Below are 16,575 nucleotides of genomic sequence, written 5' to 3'. Positions count from 1 at the left end.
AATTCCGTTCTCTCGGGAAAAAACCATGCAGTGATGTCTGGGTATAGTTTCTCCTTACCACAGATGATACAGGGTAACACTGGACGGCACTCTGACTAGCCGCTGCAACCTTTGTGTTCCTGTCCTACGTTCCCATCCTGTGCCTCCTTGAAGAAATCCCCTTTTCACTTCCTGCGTACGGAAGCTCTTCAGTTGCTCTTCATCCTTCCCTGGCCTTCAATTCCATCTCTTGCTCCACACTCTGTTATCTTCACTCTTGTTTCCACCGCTAGCACGTGGCGCTTCAGAGAAGTGCCAGCTACTTGCTTCCACGCACCCTGGACTTGAGATGCACTGTGACTATCCTCTCTACTGTAAAGTACACAGACGCACAGCCACGTGGAGAGGATGCACGCACGTGACGGCTTACTGCAGACACATGACCTTACCTGATGGGACATCCCAACTGTCAAAAGTTCGAGTATAGGGGACTTAAACTGTATGTGAAATGACAGCCGCCTCCCATGTACAAACCCAAAATTCTAGTCCCTTTCCTACAGTCAGATTTATGCGAGTCTCACCTATTGGTAAGAAAAGAAGGGATTGGGTAGACGATAGTAAAATGAGTAAGAGGAGGACACTTACCAATGCAGCCTTGTTGCGTGCTTAGTCACTCAGTCGGGTCTGACTCTCTGCAACCCTCTGGACTGCAGCCTGCCAGGCTCCTCACGGATAGAGATTCTCCAGGCAAGAATACTGAAGTGGGTCGCCATTTCCTCCTCCAGGGGTCTTCCTGACCCAGGGATCCAACCCACATTTCTTATGTCTCCTGCACTGACAGGTGGGTTCTTTACAAGTGCTACCGAGGAAATTTGGACACAGAATTGAGACGTGTTTAAGAAACTCCTGGGACCAAGGTGGGGCTCTGGCAGAGGCAAAGTCTTGTTGATTGTCCAAAGGCCCTTTTTTCTGCCACAAAAAATGAGTGTTTCCTTGCAACTGCAGGGGAAAGAGAAAGATAAATAGAAATTAAGCACCCACTGTGAGGCCACCGACCCTCTAGTGCAGGGTCTTGCTGTGGAGAGGGTCAGTGAGTGTATTCTGTGTTTACACAGACGAGCACATGGACAACTCTGAAGGGGAGCAGCCAGGGGGTTCTCAGCCGGGACTTCTATCCACCGGTGCCTCCAAACAGCCCTGAGGCTCAGAGAAAGGATTGTACGCGGTTATGAGATCAGCTCCTCTTAAACACCTTCTTTCTGTTTCAGGCTTGAAAAACACCTCGCCCAGTTTTGAGCCCTTCAAGACTTTGCCACAGCCTCTATCACACATCTGTTTTTCTCGAAGAAAAAAATATATAATAAAAAATGTTTTACTCTTTTACACTGTATAATTGTAAGAAATAGTGTGTTATTTGTGAACGCATGGTCTGCCATTTCTGTACAGTTTGGAGATATTTTCAAATGAAACATAAAAGATGTCAACGATAAAACCAAGAGAGTGAGTATTTTTATACCAAACATTTTAAGTGTGACAGGATGGATGATCTTACACTGGGTTGGATCACACATTTTGTGCTCGACTTTTGAATGCTTGTAATTTAAAATATATATATATATATTTTTCCTCTAAAATAAGCTGCATGTTTGAGGCATGGTTTAAAATATTATCAGAATTTCCAGGATCATATGGTGAATGTATAGAAATCTGTTTACCTGGCCTGGGCCCCTGAGTAACGCGGTGACAGGTTAGAACTGCTGGTGCGGTACTTGAGGTTTGCTTCCAAGTCTGGTAGGACGTCCTGCAAGATAACCAGAGCCTCCGGGAGCTTCCAGTGTGATGGCGGATTCCCGGCTGGGCAAAGCAGCCTGTGCTTGGTGCAGATTCCTCATTGAGGTGCACCTGTAACATGCCCGCAGCTCCAGAGGTGACTATACAAACTGTCAAGTTCTGGGTCTTGCCTTTTTCTTCTAACAGCAGGCTCCTGCGTGAGCCCCGCTGATGCACAACACCCTCAGTGGACGTGCTGAGTCTAAAGGGGAAGCCTCCGCTTGGGAGCCCAGCCCTGCCGACGTGGCCGCAGCGGGCCCAGCGATTTGCAGAACATCAGTTGAACTGAGCTGGTGTTCCTGAGTCTTGGCGGCACCAGGCCAGACGAACCATTTAAAAACCTGACCTTGAATCCTGCTGTACTCGCTGGGACAGTGACACATTGGCCTGGGGGAAGATGCGTGAGCGATGAGGAGAGGTCAGCTTGCTTCAAGACCCCCTCCACACCCGGGTCAGTCCTGTGTGGGAAACTGGCACTTCCAGGGTCACCTCACACACTCCCCACTGTGGAAGAGCAGCTGTGTGTAAACATACATGGACCTACAGATTTTTAACTGCTGACATATTAAACATGACCACAAGCTCTCTTATTGATCTGCTCACAGTGCGCTGAAGATTTTGATGTTCTAATGATTATATGGCTGGTGTTCGGTTTTTAGTTTCATTATTTTCTATTAGAAATCAAGGTGTCAAGATGCTTTTAAAGGTCATCACAAAACAAACGAGAGCCAAGGGTGAGAGGCTCTTACACTTAGGAGAAATGCTTGAGGGGTGTCCCCGGTGTACCCAAGCGCTACTGAGGCCTCCAGCACCACCTGGTTCGTGGTGACAGTTCTAGACTCTTGCTTTTATCAACTGTTTAAAGGTACTTTTCTATTGTCATTTTTAAAAATAAAGTGCTAATTCCAGCTGTCACACCACTGCTTGGCAAATTCCTTCTTGCAAGACCAACCAAGTACATCTGATACTGCAATCCAGGAAGTGGCAGATTTTGTTCCCATTTTCAGGTCTGGATGGAGCAACCAAGGGAGGGATGGGAGAGCCTATGCAAATGCTCTACTGTGGGTGCCTGGTGCTCCGCAGGGACCCCACAGGCGGTTCACGGGGGAGACACATACCTCTCTCTCGATGTCTTTTCACTGCACTCAGCAGACTGCACATCCACCTCAGCCTACAAAGACTCTGCAACCTACATTCGTGGTTTTCTACTGACTAACGTATTAGAGTAAGAAATACATTCTATTAAGTGGTAAGACAGGCATTGATAGCCAAGCAATAGAAATGCTCTACCTATGTAACACTCCCACCAAGTCCTCTGTCCCCAGAAGGGGGGTGGGAGGTCACAGTGCTCAATTCCAAGTGAGGGCAACAACCACTAACAGCTACTAGTCTTGCTGGGCACTGACATTCTAGGTTCTGTTGGATCACACATACCTTCTGCAGAGGAGACCAGCCACCAAAAGTGGGTCCCAGCCACAGCCTGCCAGAACCCTGGAGCCAGGGCTGAAGGCAGACAATGACTGCACAGCTCTGCCGCCCTGCCCAGGCTCTGAAGCCCACAGCCATCAAGGCTCAGGGGTCGTAGCTCTGGGGCAGGCTCGATCACGCGGCTTCACCTTCAGCCCATCTGGGACTTTCCCACTCACTCCAAGGCACCAGGTTCAAGCCAGGAGGCACAGATCTGAGGGTGCCTCCTTGGAGGGGCTGAACACCATCATTGCTGTGTGCTTTTTCATAAAATGAGGGCCTGGTCACCATCACTGTGCAAGGGACAAGTGTGTAGAGAGTACCTGCCCGTCTAGTGTGAACTCCAGGCACAACCCACTGTCTGGTCGCTTGAACACCAGCTTCATTTCCTGTCACTCCACTGAGCAGAAACACAGTATATCTTCTGGAACTGGGAACTTGGGATAAGAAAAGGGCAGGTCTGTCTATTCCCTCTGCTTACACACATAATGTCCCAGTTTGTAGGATCCAGAAAAACAATAACTAGGCCATTTTTTGTTATCGAGTAAATCCTACCTTGGGGGTAAAGATCTGCCACTTCTGAACACAGGACTAATGCAGCTATAATATAAAACCACCATTTAGTACTGAAATTAAGAACTGTGCCTTCTAACAAAATTACAAAGTAAAGGAATCTGGAAAAGAACCTTAAAACTTGCAAAATGTGCATTATACTTACAGTGTAATCATATGTGTGCGCTTTAAATTCACTGGACCCACCACCTGAATATATGTCGCTGACCCACTTTCACAGAGAAAGCATGGCGGACGCCCCAACAATTCTTGGGGTCTGTGTCACAATGACATATAGGAATCAACTGATTCTCACTGTTTCAGGCAGGCGTGCTTAGCTCTAGGAGTGCGAGCTGACTCCCTACTGTCTCCCCATCCATCACTGGGACGTCCAACTGTTAGGGGACAAGCGTGTTCGAGTATCAGCACAGGGTCGCTCTCTTGCTCTTCAACTGGTCCCCCTGTTCTGTCACACCTGATGACATCAAACAATTGTCCAACATTCTGAGAAGGCAGAAGAGTATCTGCTACTAATGACATTATCTGTAACACTGGTCTTCACAATGCCTACACCACAACTCATGACTTGGATACTGAAAAAACCACATGCCGTCAACCAACAGATAAGCCTCTCTAAGCAGGGAAACATTTACCTGCCACAGTGAAGCTCCGTCACCACTGCAAACCGTCCTGGGTGGCACTCAACTCCCCAAGACTGGCCTGGCTCTGTATGACCCCAAGCCCCAGAGGCCAATATGCTGTGAGAAACCTTGGCTTGTTTCCTCCTTTTTGTAGCTCTCCAGCGACCCACGGGTGCTGATTCACCCGGACTTCCATGGTACAAACCACACTTTCCTGCTTTGTGAGTGGAAAAGGGCCCTGTGCCCATGAACCATTACAACAGGCCCATAAATCAAGACCACAGGGAAGCCTGTTCCCCACTGCTCACATATACTGCTCATTTCAAGTTTAACTCTCTTGCCATGCTAATTAACAATAAACAGAAATTTAATTATGTTAGATGCTTAAATTCAACCCAAACTTGTCTTTGGAGTTAAAAGACACACCTACATGGAATAGGAAATAATGCTCAGGTTAAAATATTAGTATTTACCTGGACAAAAGAGTACTTTTTCCTTAAAACTAGGATGCAGAAAAGTTCAAAGCTTCTTGACACTCCCATGCAAGATAAAACCTGGTCTTGGAGTTTCTGGAGATGGGCCTGCCAAGGTCAGGCTGTGATTTACTCCATAAGGTAAGTTGGCCCTGAAGGTCTTTGGAGCCCTGCACAGTTCTGGGTGGTGGCAAGTCAGTGTGTTCTCACAGGGTCTTGAACCCACATGGTTTGAGTCACAGGAACATGCTGGCCCATCTCCAAATGAGGAGAGCTAGGTGAGCGTCCCAGGCCTGTTTCCAAAGGTCCATGGTAGTAGCCTTGCCACTTGGCCTGCAAGCACCAGCAGGTCTTTCCAGTGGAAGCCCCACTAAGAAGGGAAATGTGCTTTTGTTTCTTGAGCTATGGCCAGAAGGAAGGGCAACAGCATGATGTCAGGGCCTATTCCAGCTCTGCGCTTCCCAAGTGCTCACTCAACACCATGCTCACAGGGCAGGGACGGGGGTTCCAAGGTCCAGCTCACCTAAGAAGTGGTTTCCAAGAGGTCCTTTGATTCCAAGAGGTTCTCCCCCACAGAACACCCATTCTCTCGGGAAAAGCCCACAAAACACGCCCGGGGAAAGGGTGGACTGTTCTGCATGAAGCCCCAAGGGTGGCATCACGTGATGAAGGTCATCACGCTGTCTCCACACACAGCACCCCAGCCTTGCCACACAGCAGCAGTATGGACCTGGCTTGTTAAGGACAGTCACGAACACCTTAAACAAAAATCACCCGCCAATGAATCATTTTTCCAAGTAAAAGCAGCAGCTAGAAGGAAGAGGGGACATCAAATCTCATTTCCCATGCTTCAGAAAACCATTGTTAGCTGCTAAGAACTGGGGAATTTATAAATCCAAATACCCTATCCCCACACCCAAAATGTATTTTCTGCTGGTGACTTCAAACACCCCATCACAGAAGAACCCAGGGCTGTATGTCTGCAGTGCCCTTGCTACAAACCATGGACCGAGCAGGAACGGGAAGCAGCTGCCCTGCCTTCTCGCTCAGGCACGGCTTCACACGTATCAAGTGCTCCTCTGTCCCTCGAGTCCCACTATCATCTGACCACACTTACAGGATGTGACAGCAGCGGCCAAGTATTCATATTTTACACTTTGGGCTCAGAGACATTCCTTTTAGCCATCCCCTTAAAAGCCTCAGCTGACTGTGATGAATTATAGATCAAACACACTGAAGATGGTCTTAAACTCTTAATGCACCCAGACAAGCCCATTCCAACCTGCTTCTTCTAAACTGCCCACAGACCCAGCAGAAACAGGCAGAGGTGAGACCATGACTTTGACTTTAATTTGAATTTCTCGTGGAAATGTTCCTAGGTGCCCAGAATAACTGGTAAAGAACTTCTTTCTATTACAACCTTCAAACAACTGGGTTCCTATCAAAATTAGCCACAAAAACTATCTCCCTTTCCACATATCAAAACAGCCGGAAAACAACAAAATGGAAACAGTACCATGTCCTCCCCTATCAATAATTACCTTAAATGTAAATGGATTAAATTCTCCAATAAAAATATATAGACTTGTTGAATGGATTAAAAAAAAAAAGATCCTGCATGCCACAACTAAGATCCAGTGAAAAGTATTAAAAAAAAAGAAAAGATAACCTATGGAATCAAAAGGTTTGCAAACCATTTATCTTACAATGATAAGGGGGGTAATATGACCATAATACATAAAGAACTCATAAAACTCAGTAGCAAAAAACAACTCCACAAATAATCCAATTAAAGGATAGGCAAGGACCCAAACAGACCTGAATAGACATTCATCCAAATAAAATACACACATGACCAACAGGTACCTGAGAAGATGCTCAACACCATTCATCAGTGAGGCATCTCACTTTTACATCTTCTCATGATGTATTTTGGGGCTTGGGTATAAGAAACAGGGAAGGTGACACTCAAAATCAATCAGATAAATACAAAGGATAAAAATTAAAACAACAAAATGGCTCCTTGTCACGTGTACAGGGTAGTTACTGCTCTGGGTTATCATTATGCCTTTTTTGAGAACACCAAACCCTGTTCTTATAATCCACTAGTTTCAATTTGTGACATGAGGACCTTATCAACCAACCCAAAGGGCCACTACAAATTAAACAAGCACAGAGAAGCAAAATGGGTCATTTAGAGTAGAATGCTGGAATGATCACAGATCTCCCCAGAAGTCATGACGATTCTTCGGAGCCTACATATGTGGTAACAGCTCTCATGAGCTCAGTCAGTGAGAACCTCGGGGCCAGGCGCCACCAGGGCTGGGACACCACAACACAGACGTTCAGGTTGGCAAGTAGACTCAGTCCATCCCCGCTGTAAACAGCATGACAACACGACTTGGGACATCCAGGAGACTAAACAGTGATTTATCCTTTTAAAAGAAAGCCTTAAAAATCATGTCAAGTGTACCTTTACTGCTTCACTTGCCAACAAGAGGCACACCTTGGGTTCCACCTGTGAAATCCACACATTCAGTGACACAGCCCAGACCATGGGCTTCAACAACATTCCAGCCCAGCACCTGCAGGACTCAAAGACCACCTGCAACTGCCAAGAACGGAAAGAAGCAAACTAAAGTCACCGACGTCTTAGAGCTCCTTCTACAATGATTTTATTATAAATATGATCTTTTGGAATAAACAAATATTGCATTCAAGACTACCAGCAAACTTGTTCTAAAGTAATAAAAGGGGAAAATGGAACCAGGAGCCACTGAGAAGTAGCGATAAATAGCAAAGATGCCTGCACGCCATGCTGAGCGCCGTTCCCCCGAGAAGTGACAGGAGGTTCACAGGGGACATCACATTTCTCAGTAGCCCATTAAGGAAAACAAGCTTCGAGTCTGGTAATGTACCCTAGTTCTGTAAACTGAACTGCTCCTCTCCTCGGCCCTAGGTAGGAGAACAGGAAGATGATCAGTCTGCAGAGGCCAGCGTCAACACGGAAGATCTTGTACTTTGAAACCCTCTGCTCTCGGACCAAACTGTTTACTACTTGCCAGGAGCAATATCAGAGTAGTCCTTCAGCACCCCAGCCAAGTGCTCATTGTGAGTCTTAAACCGTCGCTTTTTCTGTGAGGCAGGCTTTTTCCTTCTTTGAATTGGGGCCTACAGGAAGGTAAAAACAGAAATGACAGCTACTCAGAGCAGTGATATGGGGAGGATTTACGAAAGATGCAGCAAAGAGATGCAGGGTAACCTGTTCTCTGTTCCTCAACCTACACACACACCCACCCACACACACACCCACACCCACCCACACACACACACACCCCCCACATCCCCAACCACAAACACCACCCAGCGGTTCCCATCACAGTGAAGCGTGTGCCTCCACCTGGAAAGGACGGGCTGGCACGACAGCTTACCACAACTACGCCAGGCACTAAATGGGTGAAGAGAGAAGCAGTACAGCTCTTTTGTTTTTCATCTCTTATCAGGTTTAAAAAATTTTATCCACCATTAATTACCCATAAAACAAAAACCTGAAGCAAATACAACAAAGTATAGAGACATAGCAAAACTGGGGAGTGAATGGGCACAGAAAGAGTTGTTACGTATTATTCTCTTTACTGTATCACATAATTAAAAAAAAAAAATCAACAAACTAAGCAATGATAGGAAACCATGAAGTGTTGCAATCACACTAATTCTTAGAGATCACTGGCAATAAATTTTCCCTTTGAAGGAGTCCTAAACTTCGCCGAATAAAACAGACGCACACACAAAAAAGTCACAAAGAAAACAAGCTACAAGGCAAGATGGTGGCCAGGGGCAGGAGGGTGTTAGTGAAATAGCCCTCATTCTGGCTCTGTCTCTGGACTGCAGAGAGCTGGTTAGCTGGCATGAGGCAATTCATAAATCTTCATCTGGCTACAAATCCTTCCAACTGAGTGGATCTGGGGTTATCAAGACAGTAAAATCTGGTTCCTAAAGGATCTGAGAGTCATCAAGGACAACTGAGTGTGATCAGCAATAAGGCAAAGTCAGGCACCAGCAAGAAGCGGGTCGGGGAATGAAGACCATGAAGGCCAGGGGGATGGAGCAGGCTCCCAGCAGAAACCAGGAGGACATCACAGGGATGCCGGAAGTCCACATGGCAGGCACCGCCAGGACGGGGGCGGGGCAACGGGAGAAGCACTCCCCTTACCCAGGGAGCGCCATCTGAGGGCAAGGAGTACACCAGATGGACCTGAAAACATCTGACCAAGGTCAGAGGGTTAGGACACGGAGAAAAAACTGGAAGGAAGAACCAGATACATGCTCTTCCGAGAGCTGCACAGGAAGCAGGCTAACAGTTCAAAGGGCACAGCATTACATTCTCTCCTAGAGACTACATACCACTTTCTTTGGTCCGGAGTCCTGCATGGAAGAAATACCCTGTCGCTTCAGATACTCTTCAATTTTCTCCTCGTCCATTGAATCCACGGTGACACTCCTCCACAGTTTCTGAAACTCTGCACCAACAGGAAGTAGTTACCATAAGTGAAAGTGAAGTCGCTCAGTCGTGTCCGACTCTTTGTGACCCCATGGACTGTAGCCTACCAGGCTCCTCCCTCCATGGGATTCTCCAGGCAAGAGTACTGGAGTGGGTTGCCATTGCCTTCTCCAGGGGATCTTCCCGACCCAGGGATCAAACCCAGGTCTCCCGCATTCCAGGCAGATGCTTTAACCTCTGGGCCACCAACAGATGTTTACAAACATCTTGGTGATCAAAATCAGGCTTCCACATTATCTCCTCTCATCTGCATTAGCACATCTGAGATTTCATTATAAAAATGAAGGAAGACAGGAACATTCAGATGCTGGACACTGAGCAGCAGAAGGGCCTGGGAACACGAGCTGCATCCCTAGGCCAGATCAGCACTGCTCTATTTTTAGAGTCTATAAATGAAGGGCCACGTGACTGAGGCCTCCCCGCTTTCCTGGGAAGAAAGGCAGTTGACACTCTCCTTTTATCCCCAAAATCAGTTCTCTCCGCTGAAACAGTTCAAATTCCTGCTCATCTCCCACGAGCCCAGTACATCCCACTTCCTTTCCTACAGAAGAAGAGAAACACAGGGAGATGAGGAACCAAAGTTTTATATGAGAGTGAGGAGTTAGCCTATTTGCAAAAGAGCCTTCTGAAATCTGAAATAAACTGGGGATGGGTGACTAAGAGGTCATGAAAGTGAAGGGAGGGAGGCTGAGGCAGAAACACTGCTTCTCTCATGCCCTGCAAAACAGGACAAAAACCTGCCTACACCTTGTTCTCAGAGTCCCTTGACGCCTTTGCCACATCACTATTTTTGCAAACAAAAGGGATCACAATTGGGACGTGTCCAGAATGAAACTCATGTGCATCTTAAATCCTAAAGACAGGCCCCTTTCCAAGTGGCACCAGTGGTAAAGGACCCGCCTGCAGATGCAGGAGAACAGTAAACTCAGGTTCAATCCCTGAGTCGGGAAGACCCCCTGGAGAAGGAAATGACAACCTACTCCAGCACTCTTGTCTAGGAAATCCCATGGACAGAGGAGCCTGACTGGCTACAGTCCATAGGGTCGCAAAGAGTTGGACACAACTGAGCATACACGTAACAAAGACAGACTCAGCCTGGTTTCACTTCAACATTAACTACTTGCCAACGCGCATCATCTACTTGCCAACGCACAAAAAGTTTATGACGGAAAATCCAAAGATGACTGTACTCTGAAAGACTAAAAAAAAAAGCAAAGTTCCCCGGGTGCTGAGGTGAGCCTTCTGCTCAGATCAGGACACACACACCCCCCATCCCCTCACCCCTGCCACAGGATCTGGAGGCCTAATCCAGGCAGCACCGTGCCAGCACAGCCCCACTGTCACTATCACCGCAGAGCCCTCAACCTTCAGGTAGACCGTGGGTACAGTCCATTCACAAGCTGTAAATAAAATCAGCACACAGTACCGCTGGACCAGACTGTTCTCTTTCCTGTCTCAACGACGCCCTAATAGCTGGGGTGCCAGTGATATTTAAGAAATCTGTCTTGAAAAAACTTTGGTTGTTGACAATGACCAAATGCAAAAATGACAGTCCACTACAAAGAATTCAACTTAGGCACACAAACTGTTTTGGGGTTTTTCCTGTTTGTTTTTTAAAACATTATTTGGTCACACGAGGTCTTGGTTGTGGCACTCGGGATCTTTAGTTGCAGCATGCACACCCTTAGCTGCAGCCGGTGGGGTCTAGTTCCCTGATCAGGGATAGAACCTGGGCCCCTGCATTAGGAGCGCAGAGTCTTAGCCACTGGAGCACCTGGGAAGTCCCCAATCTGAGCACAAAGTTATTTCAATACAAAACAAATCTAAATAAAAATATTCTGTATTTCTATAGATACATTAGGGACTCATTCTCTTATATGTTCCCTGAACTTCCATCTGCATAGATTTCAGAAACCACTTAACAGGGGGCAATTATTTGTTTGCATGACTTTCTCAGCCTCTTGAAGCTCCTTGGGAGGGGGATTCTATTTCATAAGTTTTCTGCTATGGTTGGCGCTGAACTTACTTATTAGCACATCCTCAACAATCTGACCACTGAAAGTATGAAATGCTATTGTCTGGGCATCAGAGAGCATCTGTTTTCCTTTTACATTTTTTAAACCTCAGTTGCATCATTAGTATACCCAATTCCAGTACGTGCTTTGACCCCGTTTTTCCTAATGTTAACACTATATAACCTTAACAAAACTATTTAAACTAATACAAACCTATTAACTAAGCCATAGACCTTATTCCCCCATCCAGCTTTAGCAGCAACATCCCCATCCCGGCCCAGGAGCCCACTGTGTCTAGCTGCTGTCTCCCTGCTCCAGGCTGTAAGTACACGCCCAGTCTCTCTGCTCATCTCTCAGGACCATGACACCTCAGAGGAGTTCCGATAGTTATTTTATAAAATGCCCCTCAATGTGGGGTTGTCTGATGTTTCCTCATGATTAAACTGAGGTTCTACCTTCTGGGCAAGAACATCACAGAGACGATACTGTGCCCTTTTCAGGGCCTGATAACATCAAGGGTCCATGATGTCCACATGTCTTTTTGCTGAAGCTATTAGACTGATCGCTGGTTAAGGTGGTGTCTCTCAGATTTTTCCACCATGGAGCTATTATTCGTCCCTCTGTAATTAATAAGCATCCCCTGGAGAGATCCACTAAGACTATGCAAACTTACTGCTTCTCTGCATACTTTAGCTCACTAATTTCAACAAGTGTTAATTGTGGATTTGCTTAAAGGCACGTTATTTTCATCATTCCTTTCATACATATGGATTAGAATTCCACTGTAAGGGAGGAGACTATTCTCGATCCAATCTATTTAATTAACTTAGTATGGATTTATGGATATTTATTTTACTTCACTTCAATGGATTATAATCCATTACTATCAGTTACTTTGCTCTTCAAATATCCTGGCTTTGGATATTGAGTCCCTCCAAATTGTTCCTGTGTCTTTTTGACTTGTCCCTTTTTTGTTACTTGTTTTGGGGTTTTTTTGAGCACTTGCTCAATTTCTGATACCAAAGCATGTTTCAAGCTCAGCTTGCATTTCCCCAAACTTGGAATCAAGGAGTCCTGACTCCTTTTACTGGAGAACAGTACTGTGAAACCAAGATCGAGGCAACCTGTTTTCTTTTTCTAGCAATCATTTTTCTTTTTTTGAAAACAGCAAATAATTACAGGACATCAAATTTAAAGACAAATGATTTGTTTCAGATTATTTCCAAGTATCATGAAAGTCAGTAAAGCTCTAAATTATATGGGTAAGTAAAATAGGAACTGTTTTAAAATCTGCTGTATTTTAACAGAAAAGAAGAAAACAGGCTAGAATTCAGAACTCAAATTTGACCCTTTCAATGGAAGGGAACCCTGTCCTACCTTGAAGCTAAGATTGAAAACTGTATTACAGAAAGTATGCCAGGAAGGAGAAAAAATAAGCAAATTCTTTAACAAGGTTTTGCTTAAATTCCCAAATAACTCTTTGGCTGCACCCAAAGCTTTCCTGTGACACACAAAAGCAGCAGAATAGAGTATGGAGCCACATGGCCTGTTTGTGGAACCCAAGGAACCCATCTGTCTATGTCCTCAGATGGTAAAGAATCTGCCTGCAACGCAGGAGACCTGGGTTCGATCCTTTGGTCAGGAAGAGCCCCTGGAGAAAGAAATGGCAACCCACTCCAGTATTCTTGCTTGGAGATTCCATGAACAGAGGAGCCTGGTGGGCTACAGTCCATGGAATCACAAAGGGTCAGATATGACTGTGCGACTAATGTACACACACACACACACAGGGAGGTTACTTAACCTCTCTGCCTCAGTTTTCTGATTTGTAAAACTGGGATAATATATATTTCACAGAGTTGTGGCAATTAAATGGGTTTATATAAAGCACTGAGTTTAATGCCCACAAAGGAAAAAGCACTATCTATATCTCTGTTACCATTATCATCTGACGCTGATCATTTATTTCTGAGTGCTAATGCCTTTAAGGAAAGAACGACACATCTGAACTCTACCCATGTTGTTGGACATGTCAGCTCTTTGTTCCTTTTTATTTCAAAGTTGTATTCCACTGTAAGGATGTACCACACTTGGGAGCGACGAAGGGACAAGTTAAAGGGCACTTGAGTTTCCAGATTTTGGAGGAAATGAATAAAATTGATATGCACATGGATTTTGAGCAAACCTGGGTAAAAACCTGAATAGGATGACTGGGTCATGCAATTACACATACCATAATGCAAATGCAAAAATAAAAACAACACTGGACACACATCTCACACTATATGCAAAAATTAATTCAAAATGATAAAAAAAATCTAAATGTTAAGAGCTAAAACCGTAACTCCCTAAAGAAAAAACAGGAGTAAATCTTTGTGTTGTTGGATAAGGAAATGGTTTTTTAGATATGACATCAAAAACACAAACAACAAAAGACAAATAAAATGTTATCTCATCAAAATAAAAAACTTTTGTATCACAAAAGATACAAGATAGTAGAGAGACAATCCACAGAATGGAAGAAAATAATCACAAAGGATAAATTTTCTAAGAGACTTGTATCCAGAATAAAGAACTCTAAAATTCTGTAATTTAAACAAGTTTAAAACGGACAAAGAACTTAAACAGACATTTTCCAAAAGACAATACACAAGAATTGATGCTTTTGAACTGTGGTGTTGGAGAAGACTCTTGAGAGTCCCTTAGACTGCAAGGAGATCCAACCAGTCCATTCTGAAGGAGATCAGTCCTGGGTGTTCATTGGAAGGACTGATGCTAAAGCTGAAACTCCAATACTTCGGCCACCTCATGCGAAGAGCTGACTCATCGGAAAAGATCCTGATGCTGGGAAGGATTGGGGGCAGGAGGAGAAGGGGACAACAGAAGATGAGATGGCTGGATGGCATCACTGACTCGATGGACTTGAGTCTGAGTGAACTCCGGGAGTTGGTGATGGACAGGGAGGCCTGGCGTGCTGCAATTCATGAGGTCGCAGAGAGTCGGACACAACTGAATCACTTTGTTGTACACCTGAAACTAACACTGTAAATGAACTATACCCCAATAAAAAATTTAATATAATAAAAAATAATATATAAATGGCCATTGAGCACATGAAAAGATGAGCTTTAGAAAAATGCACATCAAAACCACAATAAAATTCCATTTCACTAAATGGTATCTTAAATAGCTAAACTCAGTGTTGGCAAGGATATGGAGAAACTGGAACCCTCGTGCACTGCCAATGGGAATGTAAAACGAGGCAGCCACTTTGCAAAACAGTATAGCAACTGCTCATAAGTTAGCCCTTGGAATTACCACATGTTCCAGCAATTCCACTTCTATACTTAAAGGAAAAATTATGGCCACACAAAAACTTGTACATGAATGTTCACAGTAGCACTGATCACAACAGCCATAAAGTAGAAACAACTCAAATGTCCATCAACTGGTGAATGCATGAATAAAGTGTTATATCCAAATGTAATGTTTTTTTTTTCTAGTGTTTTTTTTTGGTAATGTTCTTTTTAATGTAAGCATTTAATGCTCTATTTCACTTTAAGCACTGCTGCAGCCGCATCCCATGAATTTTGATACGTTGTGCTTTCACTTCCATTTAATTCAACATACTTTTTTTTTTTAACTTCCCCTGTGATTTCCTCCTTGAACCATGAGTTATTTAAATGTGTTATTTGATTTCCAAATATTTTGGAGAGTTTCCAAATATAGCTGATTTCCAGTTTGATTCCATTATGACCCAAGCACATCCTTTGTTTGCTTTCAATTCTTTTAAATTCATTTAAGGTTCTGCGATAAATACCATCTGTCTTGGTGAGTACTCCAAGTGCACTGGAAAACACATATACTCTATTGTCAGGGTCATCTTGTTTTATAATAAATGTCAATTAGGCAAGTTGGTTAATAGAGTTAAGATTTTATATACTAATTTTCCATCTATTTGTTCAGCGGCTGAGAGGAATGCTATGAACTTTAATCTCAATGATAGGTTTGTCTATTTCTCCTTTCACTTGTGTCTATTTTTAATTCATGTACTTTAAACATTTTTATGATTCTACTTTATTTCTATTATTTTTTCTTTATTGAGATAAGTGTAATTGACATAATACTGCATTAGTTTCAGATATATAATGATTTGAAATATATGTAGTGAGAAGATTACCACAGTAAGTTTAGTTAACATAATTTTTTTCCTGTGATGAGAACTTTCAAGATCTACTCTCTTAGCTTTCAAATGTACAACATGGTATTGTTAACTACAGTTACTTTTTAAAAAATGGTTTTAGTGGTTGTCCTAGGGTTTACAATACACACCTTCAGTTAACCAGAGACTGACTTCAATTAAATTGTCCCAGATCACATATGAAGATGTATAACAGCACGCTTCCTGACCTGTGGTGACCGTCAAAAACTTCATTTTTACATATGCTGTAAACATAAATTTCTCTCTTAATAGTCTGCTTTATAGTTAGCTATCTTTCAGAGTGATAAAAAAATTTTTAATAAGACAAACGTGCATTTTAAAATTGATTTTCAGCTTTAGCACATTTTCCTATACATATCCGAGTTTCTGTCTAGTATCATACCCCTTCTGCCCGAGGACTTCTGGCAATGCAAGTCTGATGTCAAGAAATTCTCTCAGTTTCTATGATACTGAGAGAATATTCCTCTGAGACAGGACTTCGCTTTTTAAAGATTACTTTTACTGCAGATGCAATTCTGGGTTGAAAACTTTTTTCCCTTTTAGCCCTTCAAACATGTCACAACACTGTGCTTTGGTTTGCGTAAGTCAAATGACAAGTGTGCGCTGGTTCTTCTTTCCTTTGTAATGAGCTTTTGCCTCTCCTTCAGGTATTTTCTCTTCACCATCAGTTGTCAGCATTTTGAATGTGATATGCCTAGATGTTTTTCTGTCATTTGTTTCTTTTGGGAGGGATTATCTTGCATCCTGTTCTCTGAGCTTCCTGGACTTTTGTTTTGGTGACTATCTTTAATTTGGGGGCAGGGGTATCCCTTGTAGTTCAGCTGATTAAGAATCC

The 16,575-nt window shown here is 43.9% G+C and overlaps 2 protein-coding genes across 5 annotated transcripts in view; one reads left to right on the top strand and one right to left on the bottom strand.

Moving 5' to 3' along the window:
• The window catches only part of RBPMS (RNA binding protein, mRNA processing factor), a 202,173-nt gene extending 200,801 nt beyond the window's left edge, over positions 1–1,372 (top strand). For all 4 annotated transcript variants that reach the window (XM_070364182.1, XM_070364181.1, XM_070364180.1 and 1 more), the window contains one exon: positions 1,248–1,372. The gene's annotated coding sequence lies outside the window, so the exon portion shown is untranslated. The remainder of the gene's footprint in view (positions 1–1,247) is intronic.
• Positions 1,373–7,601: 6,229 nt separating this feature from the next.
• Positions 7,602–16,575, bottom strand: part of GTF2E2 (general transcription factor IIE subunit 2) — an 80,256-nt gene continuing 71,282 nt past the window's right edge. The window contains exons 7-8 of the mRNA XM_005908128.3: positions 9,347–9,462; positions 7,602–8,113 (exon numbers count right to left, since the gene is read on the bottom strand). Coding sequence (XP_005908190.1) covers positions 7,997–8,113; positions 9,347–9,462 — 233 coding nt within the window. The 3' untranslated portion in view covers positions 7,602–7,996. The remainder of the gene's footprint in view (positions 8,114–9,346; positions 9,463–16,575) is intronic.

The sequence above is a fragment of the Bos mutus genome, chromosome 27 (genome assembly GCF_027580195.1).
Source record: "Bos mutus isolate GX-2022 chromosome 27, NWIPB_WYAK_1.1, whole genome shotgun sequence".
Taxonomy (NCBI): Eukaryota; Metazoa; Chordata; class Mammalia; order Artiodactyla; family Bovidae; genus Bos; species Bos mutus.
The sequence above is the reverse complement of the archived record's forward strand: the minus strand, read 5'-3'. Positions and strand labels throughout refer to the sequence as shown.